Below are 20,696 nucleotides of genomic sequence, written 5' to 3'. Positions count from 1 at the left end.
AGGCAACCCCGCATGGAGGAGTGTCAGCTGTTTGACCACAAGGTATAGGCTGGGGCCACTGTTTGGGTCAGCACTGCTCCGGGCCTCCCTCTCTCCTCCTCATCTGCGGGTAGAGAATTGGATCTCATTTCTTGTCGCTCCGTGTCCTCTGCTGCATCTAGACTGCACCCAGTCGATTGTTTCACTGTAAAGTACTATAGTATTGGTGTTATTGTTTTGTTGTTGTTGTTGTGTGTGTTGAGTTACGTGCCACTTGGGTGCCAGTACTACCACCTTTTCAAAGAAGGTAGATGTGTAACACGATGAAACTGTTTAGTTGAATTAAATGGGAGGGGGGGGGGGGGGGGGGGTACAGTATGTTAAAGTTGTGTTAAAGTTGTGCTGGCCGACTACAGGGCTGTTGACTCTCCGAAACCATAATGTACGGGTATTGTAAAGAGAGAGCGGTATTTACGGGGTTAGTGTTACCTTGGTTCGGAGGTCGAAGTTTCACTGAGATTACTGTCTGAGAGAGTGAAAGGCGGGAGGGCAGAAACACGCACGCCGACTCAGTCATGTCACAAGACAGGACTCCTTAAGACATAAACAAAGCTTCCGGTGAGGGGGCGTACACACACACACACACACACACACACACACACAAACATTAGATTCTCTGCGATGTAAAAAAGTGTTTGTCTAAAGGGCGGTTGCCGGGCCGGCCCTACTGTGCTGCTAGCTGGCTGAGACCCAGCATGTGATGACAGCCTTAGAGAGAGGTGTGTGTGTGTGTGTGTGTGTCTGAGAGAGAGCCACAGTACAGTAGAACAGTGTTTAGTGTGATACTGTATTTGCTGGGATCATGCCTTCAAGACAGGCTCTGAGAACTTGCTAGGTAAGAGGGAACTGTATGGAAATATCGCAGTAGAATTGTATCTCGGTGCTGGAAGTTGTATTTTGCTATTACGACGGTTGTTGTTTTGTAATAATAATGGTCAATTTAAGGCCGTGCAGTTTCGCATTATTGTTGATTTAATTACCTAATTATTGTCGCTGTCTAGGTGGCCATATAACTGAATGATCCAGTTTTTAAACAAATTATTGGGATTGCAAGTTATTCAGTTGCAGTGTAGTTTGAGTACTACTTGTGTCCCGTGTTCAGTCTACCTGCAGGGTTCGACTAACTGTTGCCGTGACACGTCTCATGTCCAGTGTGTGTTCTTATAGGGTGGAGGGTGGAGAGGGAGAGGCTTATATACTCCCATCACGGTTACGTGTGTTGTCCCCATGACGTCGAAGCTCGGCACAACACCTATTGACTCAGTGGCGTTATTACATTCTAATGAATAACCAGACTGCATTCACTCAAGGTTTATTAATCATGCACATTGTTGATGAGAAGAGCACTGTCTGATCAGAATTAGCAGGAGGTAAAAAAGAGTGGAGATACCGGAGGAGATGACAGGAGAGGATGAGGGGAATACGAGAACTAGAAAAGGAGAGGATGAGGGGAAGATAGGCATTTGTGTTTGAAGTAGAGAACTCATTGTCAGAGCACCTGTGTCTCCTTATTTTGTTTTACCCCTTTTTCTCCCCAATGTCGTGGTATCCAATTGGTAGTTACAGTCTTGTCCCATCACTGCTACTCCCGTACGGACTCGGGAGAGGTGAAGGTCGAGAGCCGTGCGTCCATCCGAAACACGACCCAACCAAACCGCACTGCTTCTTGACACACTGCCCGCTTAACCCGGAAGCCAGCCGCACCAATGTGTCGGAGGAAACACCGTACACCTGGCGACTGTGTCAGCGTGCATGCGGCCCGGCCTGCCACAGGAGTCGCTAGAGCGCGATGGGACAAGGACAATCCCTCAAGGCCAAACTGCGCCACTCGGGAGGCCCTACTTTGATGTTCTATTCCAACAGTTTGATTTCTCACTTTTCCGCACTACACTGGAATTCCCAAAGTTGCAATTCTGAGTCGATCCCCTGTTTGAATGCAGATTAAATGTGTTTTCTAAAGTTTGAGCACCATGTGCTCTCACTCAGCGGGTGTTTTTATTTAGACAGAAGAGTCTTTATTTTTACCTCCTCAGTACCAGGGGTATTTGGGTCAGGGAAGAGGTCAGGGAAGTATTTTAGTAGTGTTGACGTGTGTGTGTGTGTGTGTGTGTGTGTGTGTGTGTGTGTGTGTGTGTGTGTGTGTATGGGTGCGGGTATGTCACATGGAAGATGGGGACTTTTCAAGAGGAGGGGTATCTCAGTCAAGCTGGGGTATTTTAGTAGGGTCTGGGAGGGTATTTCAGGTTGGCTCGCGGGTAGTTCAGTGAAGTGATGGTGGCATATGGGTCGGGGGTATTTAAAAAGACGGGGTATTTTAGTAGGGTCTGGGAGGGTATTTCAGGGTGGCTCGCGGGTAGTTCAGTGAAGTGATGGTGGCATGTGGGTCTGGGGTATTTAAAAAGACGGGGTATTTTAGTAGGGTCTTGGAGGGTATTTCAGGGTGGCTCGCGGGTAGTTCAGTGAAGTGATGGTGGCATGTGGGTCTGAGGTATTTAAAAGACAGGGGGTGTTTTAGTGAGTGGGGGATATTTTAACTTTGTAGTGAGCAGAGCCTGGTCTAAATTCCTTCTGGTTCTCAGTCTGTGTCCTCCCTGACCTCGCAGCATGTGTCGCCATAGAACAGCTGTTCTGGGGTCAGCGGCTCACTGACCTGGAGTCTGCCTCTGATTCGTCGTATGACATCATTGAAATATCTGATGTAGAATCCGAGGGCTACTGTAGAAGGATGATATTGATATTAATGTATTAAATAGCTAGTGTTATTTTAGTTTGTTCTCCATAAAGTACAACGTCTTATTTTTCTAAATTGAACCGCTGTACTCTGCTCAGTCGAAACCCGTTTCACACTAATAGACTGTCGGTTGGGTGCTAGCTAATACCGATGGGGGAGATGAATTGCGCCTAGGTGTATATTAGCATGAGACGGATTCCGTTTCGATGAGGTTCCTTTGATTGAACAGTCGAGTGTAGTCTCAATGGTCGCTCCTCAACAGCATGAACAGTGAAAATGGCCGCTGCTGTGTTTCGTATGAATCAATTGTTACATTGCTCAATTCCCTCCCCTGTTTGTTCACCTGAACCTGACCGTTGGTAACCCTTGAACTATCCTTTTTTTTTTTATTGATGATGTCATTCGATGACTCTGTTTTATTTTGTTCACCTGGGGGTTGACATTTTGCGGCCAATGGGCTGTATCGAAGTAGGGTCACATAGTGAGCTTGTAACTAAGCAAATTCTGTCGACCAATCACATCACCTGGCTGTTTGAATGTTGACAGCTCAGCACAGCTGGGTCGGTATGGTAACAGGGCCAAAGTAGAATGCTTTTGTCATCTAAGGTACTCCAGTGGAGGTGTATGTCTGGCTTATTTTAATGCTGCTTTGACCAGGCTATGTCATTAAACAATCGACTCACCTTACTCAGGTCGGCACTCTGCGAAGTCCATCCCTGTAAGCATGTCCCGAAACCCTAAGGCTGGCGATGTGTTTGCGATGGCTGTTTTTGAGTAGGCTGCTGATAACTGCCTATGCGTTACTGACTGTGTGATGAGTTGAGTTACATCTGAATGTAAAATCGGTTCTCTCTGTCACTCTTCTCCTCCTCCTCCTCCAGATTGAGAACATTGATGCCTGCCTCCGTTTCCTGGCAGCCAAAGGAGTCAACATACAGGGCCTGTCTGCAGAGGGTAAACGCTCACCAGTCACACACACCTGCTGAGACTACATTGTGACTGACTGTAGTGGCTAGAATACTGTGTAGTGAGCTTGTAACTTTCCTCTCTGTATCTCATATCTCTCCTTCTTCCTACCTCTTCATCTCATTCTCTTTCTCTCTCTCTCTCTCTCTATCTCTATCTCTATCTACGCAGAGATCCGGAATGGGAATCTGAAGGCCATTCTGGGGCTCTTCTTCAGCCTGTCTCGCTACAAGCAGCAGCAGGCCCACCGCCAGTACTCCCAGCCCCACCTTAACCCCCAGCCCCAGAGCCCTCAACCTCTCCTGATCCAGCAGACCGGCGCCCCTGCCCAGCTCAGCAGCCACCCTGTAACCCCTACGCATGAGACTCCGGCCCCCACAGCACAAGCAGCCCAGAAAACAGCACAGGCCGAGATGCAGTCCAGGTAAGCCTGTTGGATCACCACTACACTGATGCATTCTGGGAAGATGTAGTTCGTAATACTTCGAATTTGAAAATGTCTTCCCTCTTTCGCTTTTTGTTGATGTCATCAGTGTTCAATTTACCGTCTCGGTCTTATTTCCTCTCTCATTCCAGTTGTCGTAGCTCCGGTCTTCTGTAAATGTCAAATGAGTCTTTCTGTCTCTCCCGTCCTCCATTGCGCTCTCCTTCTCTTTCTTTCTCTCTCTCCTCCTAGGGCTGGGTCTCAGAGTAAACTGCTCAGGTTCTCCCTTGGTCAGAAAAAGTCCTCTAGGTCAGCTCTTTTTCTCTCCCTCTTTCTCCCACTCTTCTTTGTGGTCATGCATCTTCCTCCTCCACTCCTCCTCATCTTCTAATTCTCCTCCCTTTCCTCTCTATTTCCAGAGTAAGTAGAGGTTGCCCATAACAACTGATACAGGGTCAGATTTGTTTCAACATGTAATAGTTATGGTTACTATAGAGGTGTTATTAATATGATCCTAGATCTGTGGTAAGGGCAACTTCTACCTGAAACTACTATTCTACTCTGCATGAGTTTTGAAGAGAGGGGACTCCAAGGCTCCATTTTGGAAAGTCCTGTTTGACTCTGGCATCACGCCTCATTTGGCATGTCTGGTTAATGGGGTGTGAGGGACCTTTTGATAACCCCTGTGTGTTTGTGTGTGTGTGTGGTTGCCTGCGTGTGATGTGCATGTGTGTGCGCGCACTCAAGAATGTGAGAGAGCGTCTCACTGTGAGTATGACCTTAATAATTAACTGAGATGGAGGAGTGGATGTCTTGAATTTGGTTGTATGTTACGATAACGGATTGGATAGGCCACTACTACTATCCTCATACTACTGTACTGTGTTCTGTGAGATAATGTTTAATCTGTGGGCCCATATTCATAAACTGTCATAAAGTAGGAGTACTGACCTAGGATCAGTTTAGCCTTTTGTGTCATTATTAAAAAGAAAGGCCTAGTCCTAGAGTAACACTCCTACTCTGAGAGGTTTTTATGAATAGTGGCCAAAAACGTTGTTTTGCAAGCATGTCACCGTTTTCTACACCAACTGACTGAATGAAATGAAGTGAAGTTGAGGATGTGTTGTTGCGTGCTGCCTAAACCCAACACAGCAGGCATAAAAAGATGCCTGAACAGAGTCCTCACGTCCGTTTTTCAGGGGAAACAGAAGTTAGGTTGAAAATACTGTATCCCTTAAAAACGGAAACATCCGCTTTTTGCCTGCCCAGAGGAGAGTGCATGCTGTCCATCCCTTGTAGTTTTGCACCTGCTTCTAGTCTAATTTACAAAACAATGCAGTAGCGCCGCCCTCTGGTCAGCATGTATAACTGCAGGTTAATATTCAGCTGGGCACATTCAATATCTGGAATGGTGTTTTTCTCCTTTTCAGATTGTAATGTGTTTCTCCTCCACTACTTTTCCTTTTAATCTTTATGCTTTATTTTCTTTCTTTCTCGGCTTGAATGAAAACGGTCTCGATGTGCATCCAGGGGGAGCATAGGTGACATTAGGATCATTTCAGGATTACGATTTAATGTGGCCACATCCTGAATGAGAACAGACAGAAGACGTTTCATCATGCAAACAGTGTATATCATGAATAGGCTAGCAGTGAAGCCTGTGACTTAATATCTCACTCAGAATTAAATCATGTGTTACATTTTGCAGCTCAGTTGGTAGAGCATGGTTCTTGCAATGCCAGAATAGTGGGTTTGATTCCTGGGATCACCCGTACGCAAAATGTATGCTTTGCAAGTAAATTGACGCTAAGTCCCTTTTAGATAAAAGTATCTGCTAAATGGATATTTTCGTAATAGAAAGCTTGTTTATACACTAATAACATTTTCAGTGTGTTCATTTAGGAACGCTCATACCATCATGGTCTTTGTTGTCGGACAGGAACTTAATGATGATTTATAAGCCCAGTTGAATTCATAAGACAGTTAATTCACGGGCTAACAACAGTCTTTCTACTCACCGTAATTGAAAGTCTAATGAGCTGGACCTATTCTCCCCACTAACAAAAGCCCATGCAGTCCTGCTTGGTCATGTAAAGGGAATGCCTTTAAAAAAAATAATAATAATTTTAAGGTCACTCACTCAGTGTAGCAAGAACGAAATAAGAGTTGATGTTTTACACCAGTATTGAACTACCGGTCATATTTTGTTTGTCAGACCAATGCCGACAGCCACAGAATGATGTTTCCTCCACCGATGTTGAAATAGCAATTTATGTGAAAGACGGACCCGGCCAGAACGCTGCCCCTGACTCCCGGCTATGGCTACACAGGAGATTAGCTAACAATATGTGGTTACAGATGGGTGGAAAATGATTGGAGGTTTAATGAACGTATTGCCTAATCCTTGCTGTTTGTGCCATTGAGTGTAAACGCTCTATTGCTCTCCCGCTCAGACTTCCAGGCCCGAGTGCGAGGGTGTCCACTGCTGGCAGTGACATCACACCTCGCGGGCCGGTTGGCGCCGCCGGCAACCGGCGAAGTCAGGGCTTCACAGACAAGACCAAACCAGCCGCTCACAAAGGTACGTCTGTCCTTCGCACGCACGCACACTCAAAAAAACATACATACATACACTACCGTTCAAAAGTTTTAGAACACCTACTCATTCAAGGGTTTTTCTTTATTTCTACTATTTTCTACATTGTAGAATAATAGTGAAGACATCAAAACTATGAAATAACACATATGGAAACATGTAGTAACCAAAAAAAAGTGTTAATCAAATCAACATTTATTTTATATTTGAGATTCTTAAATACACCCTTTACCTTGATTACAGCTTTGCACACTTTTGGCATTCTCACAACCAGCTCCATGAGGTAGTCACCTGGAATGCATTTCAATTAACAGGTGTGCCTTCTTTAAAGTTAATTTGTGGAATTTCTTTCCTTCTTAATGTGTTTGAGCCAATCAGTTGTGTTGTGACTAGGTAGGGGGGGGGTATCCCTATTTGGTAAAAGACCAAGTCCATATTATGGCAAGAACAGCTCAAATAAGCAAAGAGAAACGACAGTCCATCATTACTTTAAGACATGAAGGTCAGTCAATATGGAACATTTCAAGAACTTTGAAAGTTTCTTCAAGTGCAGTCGCAAAAACCATCAAGCGCTATGATGAACCTGGCTCTCATGAGGACCGCCACGGGAAAGGAGGACCCAGAGTTACCTCTGCTGCAGACGATAAGTTCATTAGAGTTACCAGCCTCAGAAATTGCAGCCCAAGTAAATGCTTCATAGAGTTAAAGTAACAGACACATCTCAACATCAAATTATCAAATCAAATTTTATTGGTCACATACACATGGTTAGCAGATGTTAATGTGAGTGTAATGAAATGCTTGTGCTTCTAGTTCTCACAGTGCAGTAATATCTAACAGGTAATCTAACAATTCCACAACCACTACCTAATACACACAAATGGATGGAATAAGAATATGTACATAGAAATATATGGATGAGAGATGACCAAGCGGCATAGTTAAGATGCAATAGATGGTATAAAATACAGTATATACAGTGCCTAGCGAAAGTATTCGGCCCCCTTGAACTTTGCGACCTTTTGCCACATTTCAGGCTTCAAACATAAAGATATAAAACTGTATTTTTTTGTGAAGAATCAACAACAAGTGGGACACAATCATGAAGTGGAACGACATTTATTGGATATTTCAAACTTTTTTAACAAATCAAAAACTGAAAAATTGGGCGTGCAAAATTATTCAGCCCCCTTAAGTTAATACTTTGTAGCGCCACCTTTTGCTGCGATTACAGCTGTAAGTCGCTTGGGGTATGTCTCTATCAGTTTTGCACATTGAGAGACTGACATTTTTTCACATTCCTCCTTGCAAAACAGCTCGAGCTCAGTGAGGTTGGATGGAGAGCATTTGTGAACAGCAGTTTTCAGTTCTTTCCACAGATTCTCGATTGGATTCAGGTCTGAACTTTGACTTGGCCATTCTAACACCTGGATATGTTTATTTTTGAACCATTCCATTGTAGATTTTGCTTTATGTTTTGGATCATTGTCTTGTTGGAAGACAAATCTCCGTCCCAGTCTCAGGTCTTTTGCAGACTCCATCAGGTTTTCTTCCAGAATGGTCCTGTATTTGGCTCCATCCATCCTCCCATCAATTTTAACCATCTTCCCTGTCCCTGCTGAAGAAAAGCAGGCCCAAACCATGATGCTGCCACCACCATGTTTGACAGTGGGGATGGTGTGTTCAGCTGTGTTGCTTTTACGCCAAACATAACGTTTTGCATTGTTGCCAAAAAGTTCAATTTTGGTTTCATCTGACCAGAGCACCTTCTTCCACATGTTTGGTGTGTCTCCCAGGTGGCTTGTGGCAAACTTTAAACAACACTTTTTATGGATATCTTTAAGAAATGGCTTTCTTCTTGCCACTCTTCCATAAAGGCCAGATTTGTGCAATATACGACTGATTGTTGTCCTATGGACAGAGTCTCCCACCTCAGCTGTAGATCTCTGCAGTTCAACCAGAGTGATCATGGGCCTCTTGGCTGCATCTCTGATCAGTCTTCTCCTTGTATGAGCTGAAAGTTTAGAGGGACGGCCAGGTCTTGGTAGATTTGCAGTGGTCTGATACTCCTGCCATTTCAATATTATCGCTTGCACAGTGCTCCTTGGGATGTTTAAAGCTTGGGAAATCTTTTTGTATCCAAATCCGGCTTTAAACTTCTTCACAACAGTATCTCGGACCTGCCTGGTGTGCTCCTTGTTCTTCATGATGCTCTCTGCGCTTTTAACGGACCTCTGAGACTATCACAGTGCAGGTGCATTTATACGGAGACTTGATTACACACAGGTGGATTGTATTTCTCATCATTAGTCATTTAGGTCAACATTGGATCATTCAGAGATCCTCACTGAACTTCTGGAGAGAGTTTGCTGCACTGAAAGTAAAGGGGCTGAATAATTTTGCACGCCCAATTTTTCAGTTTTTGATTTGTTAAAAAAGTTTGAAATATCCAATAAATGTCGTTCCACTTCATGATTGTGTCCCACTTGTTGTTGATTCTTCACCAAAAAAATACAGTTTTATATCTTTATGTTTGAAGCCTGAAATGTGGCAAAAGGTCGCAAAGTTCAAGGGGGCCGAATACTTTCGCAAGGCACTGTACGTATGAGATGAGTAATGTAAGATATGTAAACATTATTCAAGTGGCATTATTTAAAGTGGCTAGTGATCCATTTATTTAGTTTTATTTTTTATTTTTTGGGGGGGTCAGCTTAATATTGCGGAAAGAATGTTGCTTCCAATGTAATTGTCTGCATCATTTCCAATCCCCCATATTTTTTTGGTAAATATATATATCCATACACGCATGCATACATATACACATATATACATACACATACCTATATAGACATACATACTTTTTTAAAGAATATACCTTTATTATTATTCCCCGCAAACCCTAAATCCCCCAATTGGAGTAAACTAATAAACACTTCTGCTTCTACCTTTAATCCATACATCTTATACACAGTCTACAGACACAGTCTACTTTACAATAGTTCTCTCTTGTTTGTTCTTAGTCCTTCCTCTATTTCTGATGTCCATCCAGTTTGATTTATATTTGTAACTATGCTATTTCACAAAAGCTCCGAACCTATATACATTCTACAGATCCCGTATGTTTTACATTGTTTATCTTGTTATTAGTGCCACCCTTCAGCTCCACTCAACCCCTCCCATCTATCAACACCATCCAGTCCCACCCTTCAGCTCCACTCAACCCCTCCCATCTGTCAACACCATCCAGTCCCACCCTTCAGCTCCACTCAACCCCTCCCATCTATCAACACCATCCAGTCCCACCCTTCAGCTCCACTCAACCCCTCCCATCTATCAACACCATCCAGTCCCACCCTTCAGCTCCACTCAACCCCTCCCATCTATCAACACCATCCAGTCCCACCCTTCAGCTCCATTCAACCCCTCCCATCTATCAACACCATCCAGTCCCACCCTTCAGCTCCATTCAACCCCTCCCATCTATCAACACCATCCAGTCCCACCCTTCAGCTCCATTCAACCCCTCCCATCTATCAACACCATCCAGTCCCACCCTTCAGCTCCACTCAACCCCTCCCATCTGTCTCTCAACATCATCCATTTCGGATTTCTACTTGCCATATATTTTTCAACTGTGCTGTGATGCTTCACAAAATAAATGAACCTTCCTATTCTCATAGCTTCTACAGATTGTAAATTAAAAATAAACATTTTTTTGCTAAAATAATTATTATATTATTGATTGATTGTCTATGGCTTTTCAAATCACCCAGTATTGCTATCTGTAGTGTTAGTTCTAGGCAAATGTTGCAATTCTTCAGCCATTCCTGGACCTGTGAACAAAAACGAGCTACATATGGACAATACCAAAATAAATGATCTAATGACTCTGCCTCCTCACAGCAGAATCTGCAGAGCTGGGAAGATTGTATCCCCCATATATATAACATTCTATTAGTTGCAAGAATTTTGTATAGTAATTTATATTGAAAAATGTGATGTTTTGAATCCGGCGTTGTTTTGCGTATCAATTCATAAACCATGTGCCATGGAATGGGTACATCCAAAATCTCTTCCCAACTATTTTGCAATGTATATGGCACAGCTGTCAGTTTTTTGGTCCTTAAATGAAATTGGTATGTTTTTATTTATCACGCTTTTCTTTAACCACTTATATTCTTTAATACAGGGCCGACATACAAGTTCCTTACTTTTTTCCCCTTCTACTTGCCTCTTCCATTTTTGTGGTAATGCTGCAATTAATTGGTTGTAATTTTTGGTAGAGCAGACATTTCCATATGTCTGTGTTAGCTGCATGTGATCCATTTATTAAAGTGGCTAATGATTTGAGTCTGTATGTATGCAGCAGCCTCTCGGTGTTAGTGATGGCTGTTAAACCGTCTGACGGCCTTGAGATACAGTTGATGTCGGGAGTTTACATGCACCTTAGCCAAATACATTTAAACTCAGTTTTTCACAATTCTTGACATTTAATCTCAGTAAAAAAGATCCCTGTCTTAGGTCAGTTAGGATCACCACTTTATTTTAAGAATGTGAAATGTCAGAATAATAGTTGAGAAGGATTCTTTTCAGCTTTTATTTCTTTCATCACATTCCCAGTGGGTCAGAAGTTTACATACACACAATTAGTATTTGGTAGCATTGCCTTTAAATTGTTTAACTTGGGTCAAACGTTTCGGGTAGCCTTCCACAAGCTTCCCACAATAAGTTGGGTGAATTTTGGCCCATTCCTTCTGACAGAGCTGTTGTAACTGAGTCAGGTTTGTAGGCCTCCTTGCTCGCACATACTTTTTCAGTTTTGCCCAAAAATGTTATATATGATTGAGGTCAGGGCTTTGTGATGGCCACTCCAATACCTTGACTTTGTTGTCCTTTAAGCCATTTTGCCACAACTTTGCAGTATGCTTGGGGTCATTGTCCATTTGGAAGACCCATTTGCGACCAAGCTTTAACTTCCTGACTAATGTCTTGAGTTGCTTCAATATATCCACATCGTTTTCCTCCCTCATGTTGCCATCTATTTTGTGAAGTGCACCAGTCCCTCCTGCAGCAAAGCACCTCCACAACATGATGCTGCCACCCCCGTGCTTAACGGTTGAGATGGTGTTCTTCGGCTTGCAAGCCTCCCCCTTTTTCCTCCAAACATAATGATGGTCATTATGGCCAAACAGTTCTATTTCTGTTTCATCAGACTAGGGGACATTTCTCCCAAAAATACGATCTTTGTCCCCATGTGCAGTCTGGCTTTTTTATGGTGATTTTGGAGCAGTGGCTTCTTCCTTGCTGAGCAGCCTTATGTCGATATAGGACTCATTTTACTGTGGATATAGATACTTTTGTACCTATTTTCTCCAGCATATTTCCAAGGTCCTTTGCTGTTGTTCTGGATTGATTTGCACTTTTTGCACCAAAGTACATTATTCTCGAGGAGACAGAACGCCCTCTTCCTGAGCGGTATGATGGCTGCGTTGTCCCATGGTGTTTATACTTGTGTACTATTGTTTGTACAGATGAACGTGGTACCTTCAGGCATTTGGAAATTGCTTTTTTTTTGGCTGATTTCTTTAGATGTTCCTATGATGTCAAGCAGAGGCACTCGGTTTGAAGGTAGGCCTTGAAATACATCCACAGGTACACCTCCAATTGACTCAAATGATTTCAATTAGCCTATCAGAAGCTTCTAAAGCCATGACCTCCTTTTCTGGAAGTTGTTTAAAGGCACAGTCAACTTAGTGTATGTAAACTTCTGACCCACTGGACTTGTGATAAAGTGAATTATAAGTGAAATAATCTGTCTGTAAACAATTGTTGGAAAAATTACTTGTGTCATGCACAACCAACTTGCCAAAGCTATAGTTTGTTAACAAGACATTTGTGGAGTGGTTGAAAAACAAGTTTTAATTACTCCAACCTAAGTCTTTGTAAACTTCCAACTTCAACTGTAAATGCTGTTTTTCAGTCTCTCGGTCCCAGCTTTGATGAACCTGTACTGATCTCGTCTTCTGGATGGTAGCGGGGTGGCTCGGGTGGTTGATGTCCTTGATGATCTTTTTGGCCTTCCTGTGACATCGGGTGCTGTAGGTGTCCTGGAGGGCAGGTAGTTTGCCCCCAGTGATGCGTTGTGCAGACTGCACCACCGTCTGGAGAGCCTTGCGGTTGAAGGCAGTGCAGTTGCCGTACCAGACTGTGATACAGCCCGACAGGATGCTCTCAATTGTGCATCTGTAGAAGTTTGTGAGGGTTTTAGGTGACAAGCCAAATTTCTCAAGCCTCCTGTGGTTGAAGAGGCACTGTTGCGTTGCCTTCACCACACTGTCTCTGTGGGTGGATAATTTCAGTTTGTCTGATGTGTACGCTGAGGAACTTGAAACTTTCCACCTTCTCCACTGCTGTTTCCTACCTTCACCACCTGGGGGCGACCCTTCAGGAATTCCAGGACCAAATTGCACAGGGTGGGGTTGAGACCCTGGACCTCAAGCTTAATCATGAGCTTGGAGGGTACTATGGTGTTGAATTGCTGCAAAGAAACTACTAAAGGACACCAATAAGAAGAAAAGACTTGCTTGGTCCAAGAAACACGAGCAATGGACATTAGACCATTGGAAATGTGTCCTTTGGTCTGGAGTTCAAATTGGAGATTTTTGGTTCGATCCGCGGTGTCTTTGTAAGACACGGTGTGGGTGAACAGATGATCTCTGCATGTGTTTTTTCCCCCTGTAAAGCATGGAGGACGAGGTGTTATGGTGTGGCGGTGCTTTGCTGGTGACACTGTCTGTGATTTATTTAGAATTCAAGGCACACTTAACCAGCAGGGCTACCACAGCTTTCTGTAGCGATAAGCCATCCCATCTGGTTTGGACTTAGTGGGACTATCATTTGTTTTTCAACAGGATGACCCAAAACACACCTCCAGGCTGTGTAAGGGATATTTTATAATTGAATCCATATGTTATTTCACAATTTTGATGTCTTCGAAATGGTATGTCATACACTGCATTTGAGGAACAATTGTAAAGTAATTCTACTTTGAAAGTTGATCAACTTGTAAACTCACTTTTGAGAAAATCGCCTTTGAATGTTTTGGTATCTTGTGAAGAGCTCTTCTTTGTCTATACCCATTCAGCATCGTTCACACCCTCTTAAGCTTTAGCCCCACCCATTTTGTTTCGCTCTAGGAGCGCACACTTGACGCTCTGGCCAATGATTTGTTTACCTCTGGATAGCATGAAAACAGCCTAACCAGCTAAAGCTAGCTAGTTAAACAACAATGAACAGTGCCAACAATGCCACAGTGCTCGGAGCTAACCAACCATGTTCAATGTTAGCTAGCTAACATTAAGCTCTAATTAGAAAAGCAAACGGATCTGGGAAACAAATAATAACGTCAGCTAGGGATCCAGCCAGCTAACTTTAGCTAGCTAGAGCCAGTGCACTTTAGCTTGAAATGAAACCACTTTGTAAAAATTAGAAACTTGTAATATCTGAAAATGTAGCTAGCTAATGCTAGACTATCTTACCTGTATACATCAACATGCATGATGGACGCGTCTCCCTGTCAGGAATGCCATACCACGGTTGCCCTTAGTTTGAAGATGTAATCCGGAGACAGGTGTTTTCTCCATCTCTAGCTATCATACTCCAATTCCACTGATTTCATAACTTGATCCTCCAGAAAGTGGAGAGCAACACTTATGCAGCTCCACTACACAATACATTTTTAGAAAAGCAGCGTTCGACAGGATTACCAAGCCCTCTATATGGCAGACCAATCTGAACTCCTCTCTCGGCATGTCCAGCCCACACATTATCTCAGCCAATCATGGCTAGCGGGAAGGTAGCCTTCTTTTTCTGTGGCTTATTAAACAACTAGGCTCGCAATTTAACAATTTTATTCGTATTTACAGATGGTGTACAAGTTGGTTATTTAGGCACTTGAAAGTTCACGCTCGAGAAGGTATTTCTGCAAAAAAACATTTTTTGCTAAAAAAAACTTAGTTTCCTGAATCGGGTCACAAATGCCTAAACCACCTGTCAAGTCATTAACGCTGACAGACTGTCCTGGTCATGATATGGATGATGATGTCTGTGAGTATGGCAGCTATCCTAATCAGGCCGTTATGGTGTGGGAGGCCATAGGAGTCACCCTTTCTCAGAATAGACCAGGGCCTATCCACAAAGCGTCTCAGAGTACAGTAGGAGTGCTGATCTAAGATCTGTCCATATAACATTATTCAAGATGATCTAAAAGGCTAAACTGATTCTAGATCAGCACTCCAACTTTGAGATGCTTTGTGGATACGGGTCCCTGAGTGCAGACACTCTCCCACCCACAATGCACTCCATCAGTGCTGGAGCACTTTACTGACATGCGAGTGAGTTGAGCCACGAAGTAGAGTATTCATCTTTGTTACCCATATTGAGGGCATAAAAGGTTATTCGTTAGATAGTCAAACTAGATATGATTTATGGTGCCCAGATGCTTCACCTGTTTATCTGGCTGATCATATGATCTTCCCATCTTTGGCAAAGGGAGCTTTTGGGATACAGAAATGAACAGTACAAGCTTCAATGCTGTGTATTTCGAGGACAATCGAAACACTGTGTGTGCATGTGTGTGTGCCTGCGTTCATTTGTGGGTTACAAGGTTAGGCGACCGTGTGTGATTTATAGAGGTGTGCGTGCGTGTGTGTGTGTGTTAGATTTAGTGTTGAGCTATAAACGTTACCATGACCTCTAGTTGTTCCGTGGTATGACCGCTATGCTCTGTCCTAAGCTCACATGTGCTTGCCTATAGTAGGACACTGCAAATGACTTATGAGTACTGTAGGGGCTGTGGCGATCATGACATCTTGTCCTCCGGGTTATTGTCATGCAAAAGTCTGCCGGGTCCCACGGCAATTAATGAGCATAAACGCGTTCGGCATCGCCAGGCCTCCGTGCTTTTATATCGTTATGATGTGCCCTGAATCAATTTCCTAAATTGCTCGGCCTGCGTCTTGTTGGTGTGTAGTTACACATATCCCCGGGACACACTTTCTGGGCTGAGACAAGAATGGCATTATTCCTACAGGGGGGAAGATGGTTAAAATGATACTCAGTTTGTTTTTTATTTGTTTGACCCTGGGTTAACCTTGCTGTCACACGGCCTCTAGTCTTCTCATGTTGCTTTGAACTCACACTGTACATTCTCCATAGCCCAGGGGCTGTTACCGTGGAAATATCATTCTATTTCTATGGCGATTACTGTGTGACTGGTGTCTGTCTACTGTTACTGTATTCAGACAGCCTGACACCGTTTACCCGTATTGACTTCATTGCGTCTCTATTGTCTGCTGTGTTTAGCCAGGGGGAATCCGTTTGACTGTGTATTTAGTGCGAGGTTTTATATAGCTTCTCTGCACTGCTGTCACCACTCAGCTCTTCTACTGGGTTGTTTATAGACTCACTGTGTTTGTCTTCCACAGTCTAAACTCATTACCCTGTATTATACTGTATGAAAGATGGGGGGGGGGGGGGTGGTGGAGGGAGGGAAGAGAAAGAGAGGGTGGTGTGTGTGTGTGTGTGCGCGAGAGTGATCTGAAGGGTGCAGAGGGACAGACAGCAGGTAGGAGGGGTGGAGGTTTTGGAATCATCTCCCCCCTAACCACCTACCTTCCCTGTTGAGTCACTGCCAAATCCCTCGCCCCTCCCTCACCCAACTCACTCCTGCACAACAGTTCCACTCAGGCTGCACTACGTGGAACATCTATCAGAGTTTGGGACTCTACTTCTTCTCTCAGCTTCTTTTGGTCTACTCTGCTGGGACCGTGATACAGCAGCACCTACGAGGTTTGTCATTGGTCTTTTCACCGCTCTCCCCGTAGCCCCACTAAGTGCTGAAACTCAACTTGAGATGAGTGCACGCCAGTCTAGCTTTCTCCTAAATCATACATTATGCCGATGTATGACCGTTGGGATTCGACCCAGACGTATAGTACTATCGGTCATGGTCTTTTACCTAGTTACCAGACTCAGGGTCATCATTTTTCCTTTTGTGATTTAGTTTGTGTTTACTCTTTTAATACAACGTTTTACTTAGTAAGCTTTACTGTACCAAGTTAGCAACAATTTATTAGCGGGAACATTCAGTGATTTACTATCGTGAAATAAAATGCAGAAGATGCTGAGGCTCAGTGGGAAACTGCCGGTTCTATTGTCTGGCCTGAATTGTTCTGTGTCAATGGTGCTGACAGTAGAATAGAGAACCTGTCTCTGGAAGCATCCTGTTTTATACAGTAGAGAGACATCAGCATACAGTTGGCCTTCCTCTTATGCTTTACATTAACACAAGGTGACAGCAGCAGTGTAGTCACAGAGGGAGAGAGACGTGTGACCTGTTGTCACAAGGAAAGGGCAACCGGTGAAGAACAAACACCATTGTAAATTACAACTCATATTTATGTTTGTTTATTTTACCTTTTGTACTTGTGAACTATTTACACGTCGTTACAACACTGTCTACTGTCTAATCTTTGAAATGTCTCTATTCCTTTGTAACTTTTGTGCGTGTAATGTTTACTGTTCATTTTCTTTATTGTTTATTTCACTTTTGTATATTATCTACTTCACTTGCTTTGGCGTTGTAAACATATGTTTCCCATGCCAATGAAGCCCTTTAAATGTAATTGAGAGAGAGTGTGGTGTGTGTGCGTGCGTGCGTGCGTGCGTGCATGTGTGGACAGTGCTGAATGAATGGCCAGTTGATGAGCTGTAGCCTCTCTGTTTGACTCCATTCATGTGGAGGAACTTTAAAAGGTTCACTCCAAACAAAGACTGGCTGTCCCACTCACTCACAAGGGCACAATGAGTGAGGTGTGTGTGTGTGTGTGTGTGTGTGTGTGTGTGTGTGTGTGTGTGTGTGTGTGTGTGTGTGTGTGTGTGTGTGTGTGTGTGTGTGTGTGTGTGTGTGTGTGTGTGTGTGTGTGTGTGTGTGTGTGTGTGTGTGTGTGTGTGTGTGTGTGTGTGTGTGTGTGTGTGTGTGTTATCTGAACTTGGGAATATGAGTAAGCAGTTTAAACAAATGGCATATTGTTCTCCTTAATACAAGTCATCTATATTAAATGAAATCAGATGAAACTTGCTAATTGAACATATAAGCAACAACAACAAAAAACAAGTAACTTTCAGTGGTAATTATTTATTTATAGGGTACTTCTGGCGAGACATCTGTGTATAGCTAAAACACGATTGCTCTGTGGGCAGTCCTGGCAATATATTTTAAGCTATTTAAATAAGTGTCATACTGTATGTTGCTTAAAAAAAAGGCTCTTCCTGAATCTGGACACATTCATAATCGTATGTTTAGCCTGTGTGTCATTCTAAACTGTATACAGTGTCTATAAGTATGATGCTGCTCTTTCCCCATAGACTCAGTGTCATGGTTTTATGTTTAGGCTTTATTTATCTCTATACCGTGCCTACGGAATGTATTCAGACACCTTGACTTTTTCCACATTTTGTTAGGTTACAGGCTTATTCTAAAATTGATGAAATTGTCCCTCCTCCCCCCAATCTATCTACACACAATACCCCATGTCCTTGTTTTTTGAAAAAAAAGCCCCCCCAAAAATGGTCCTTTTAAAATAACATCAACTTGATCGGTGTTAGTGTTGTAAATTACTATTGGAGCTGGAAACGGCTGATTTGTACGGGTATATCTACATACAGTAGGCATACAGAGGCCCATTATCAGCATCCATCACTCCTGTGTTCCAATGGCACGTTGTGTTAGCTAATCCAAGTTTATCATTTTTAATAGACTAATTGATCATTAGAAAACCATTTTGCAATTATGTTAGCACAGCTGAAAACTGTTGTGCTGATTTAAAGAAGCAATAAAACTGGCCTTCTTTAGACAAGTTGAGTGTCTGGAGCATCAGCATTTGTGGGTTTGAATACAGGCTCAAAATGGGCAGAAACAAATGACTCTCTTCTGAAACTTGTCATGTGCTTTGTGTGACCCCAAACTTTTGAACAGTGGTGTAAGTATTCAGACCTTTTACTCAGTACTTTGTTGAAGGACCTTTGGCAGCGATTACAGCCTCGACTTTTCTTGGGTATGAAGCTTGGCACACCTGTATTTGGGGAGTTTCTCCCATTCTTCTCTGCAGATCCTCTCAAGCTCTGTCAGGTTGGATGGGGAGCGTTGCTGCAGAGATGTTTGATCGGGTTCAAGTCCGGGCTCTGGCTGGGCCACTCAAGGAAATTCAGAGACTTGTCCCGAAGCCACTTCTGCATTGTCTTGGCTGTGTGCCTAGGGTCATTGTCCCCCAGTCTGAGGTCCTGAGTGCTCTGGAGCAGGTTATTTTTCTTTTATACCCCTTTTTCTCCCCAATTTCGTGGTATCCAATTGCTAGTGTCTACTGTCTTGTCTCATCGCTGCAACTCCCGTACGGACTTGGGAGGGGCGAAGGTAGAGACCCATGCGTCCCCCGAAACACAACCCAACCTAGCCGCACTGCTTCTTGACACAACGCACATCCAACCCTGAAGCCAGCCGCACCAATGTGTCGGAGGAAACACCGTACACCTAGCGACCTGGTCAGCGTGCACTGTGCCCGGCCTGCCACAGGAGTCACTAGTGAGCGATGAGACAAGGATATCCCTGCCGGCCAAACCCTCCCTAACCCGGACAACGCTGGGCCAATTGTGCGCCGCCCCATGGGCCTCCCGGTCACAGCCGGCTGCGGCAGAGCCTGTGCTCGAACCCAGAATCTCTGGTGGCTAGCCTTAGACCACTGCGCCACCCAGGAGGCCGGAGCAGGTTTTCATCAAGGATCTCTCTGTACTTTGCTCCGTTCATCTTTATCTCGATCCTGACTAGTCTCCCAGTCCCTGCTGCTGAAGAACATCCCCACAGCATGATGCTGCCACCACCATGCTTCATCTTGGGGATTGTGCCAGATTTCCTCCAGATGTGACGCTTGGCATTCAGGCCAAAGAATTCAATCTTGGTTTCATCAGACCAGAGAATCTTGTTTCTCATGGTTTGTGAGGCCTTAGGTGCCTTTTGGCAAACTCCAAGTGGGCTGTCATGTGCCTTTTACTGAGTAGTGGCTTCTTGCTCTACGGACAATTCCTTTGACCTCATGGCTTGGTTTTTGCTTTGTCAACTGTGGGACCTTGTATAGACAGTTGTGTGCCTTTCCAAATCATGTCCAATCAATTGAATTGATTGTTTTCGCCTTGTCATTATGGTGTATTGTGTGTAGATTGCCTATGGATTTTTATTTATTTAATACATTTTAGAATAAATCAAGTGGTCTGAATACTTTCCAAAGGCACTGTATATTCTATAGGCAGAGAATGCCCAGGTCACAACTGACTGACAAGTCTAACTTAGTATTTTGACCGTGAAACGGTCGAGAGGGCTAAACAGTGTCAGACGACGCTAGCCCCTCTAATGCATCTAAGCTTGTTTTTGTGTGTGTGCGTGGCGGCGTTGCGGGCTCCACCATGTTTGCCTCCCGGTTTAGTTTGTGACGAGATTAAAACGCCGGGGGGGAAACCATGGGCCTTTTTGAAGGGGCTGTGCTGAACAAGCATGTCTCTGACACATGCATGCACATACACACACACATATGTTGAGGACGCTTGTATTGTACACTTGGTACTGGCACATATAGACAGTAACACAGACACAGTGGAACACAGACACACACACACACACACACACACACATACGTTGAGGACGCTTGTATTGTACACTTGGTACTGGCACATATAGACAGTAACACAGACACAGTGGAACACACACACACACACAGGCGTGATGATCCATGAGAAGGACTCTATGTCCACTGTGCTGGGCGGATATCCCAGAAGCCAGTGATGTTATCAGGACAGAGGGCAGCTCAGGGTAGGACCCAATCCCAGAGAGA

At 43.8% G+C, this 20,696-nt stretch overlaps 1 protein-coding gene across 13 annotated transcripts in view; it reads left to right on the top strand.

The window, feature by feature from the left end:
- nav2a (neuron navigator 2a) overlaps window positions 1-20,696 on the top strand; it is a 310,069-nt gene that overhangs the window by 224,155 nt on the left and 65,218 nt on the right. For 12 of the 13 annotated variants that reach the window (XM_036963588.1, XM_036963590.1, XM_036963587.1 and 9 more), the window contains 4 exons: window positions 3,652-3,724; window positions 3,908-4,160; window positions 4,413-4,469; window positions 6,614-6,741. In XM_036963588.1, the coding sequence (XP_036819483.1) occupies window positions 3,652-3,724; window positions 3,908-4,160; window positions 4,413-4,469; window positions 6,614-6,741 (511 nt within the window). The remainder of the gene's footprint in view (window positions 1-3,651; window positions 3,725-3,907; window positions 4,161-4,412; window positions 4,470-6,613; window positions 6,742-20,696) is intronic. The other variant, XM_036963585.1, reaches the window with a different exon arrangement.

The sequence above is a fragment of the Oncorhynchus mykiss genome, chromosome 26, assembly GCF_013265735.2.
Source record: "Oncorhynchus mykiss isolate Arlee chromosome 26, USDA_OmykA_1.1, whole genome shotgun sequence".
NCBI classification, from domain to species: Eukaryota; Metazoa; Chordata; class Actinopteri; order Salmoniformes; family Salmonidae; genus Oncorhynchus; species Oncorhynchus mykiss.
This window is presented reverse-complemented; position numbering and strand designations above follow the sequence as displayed.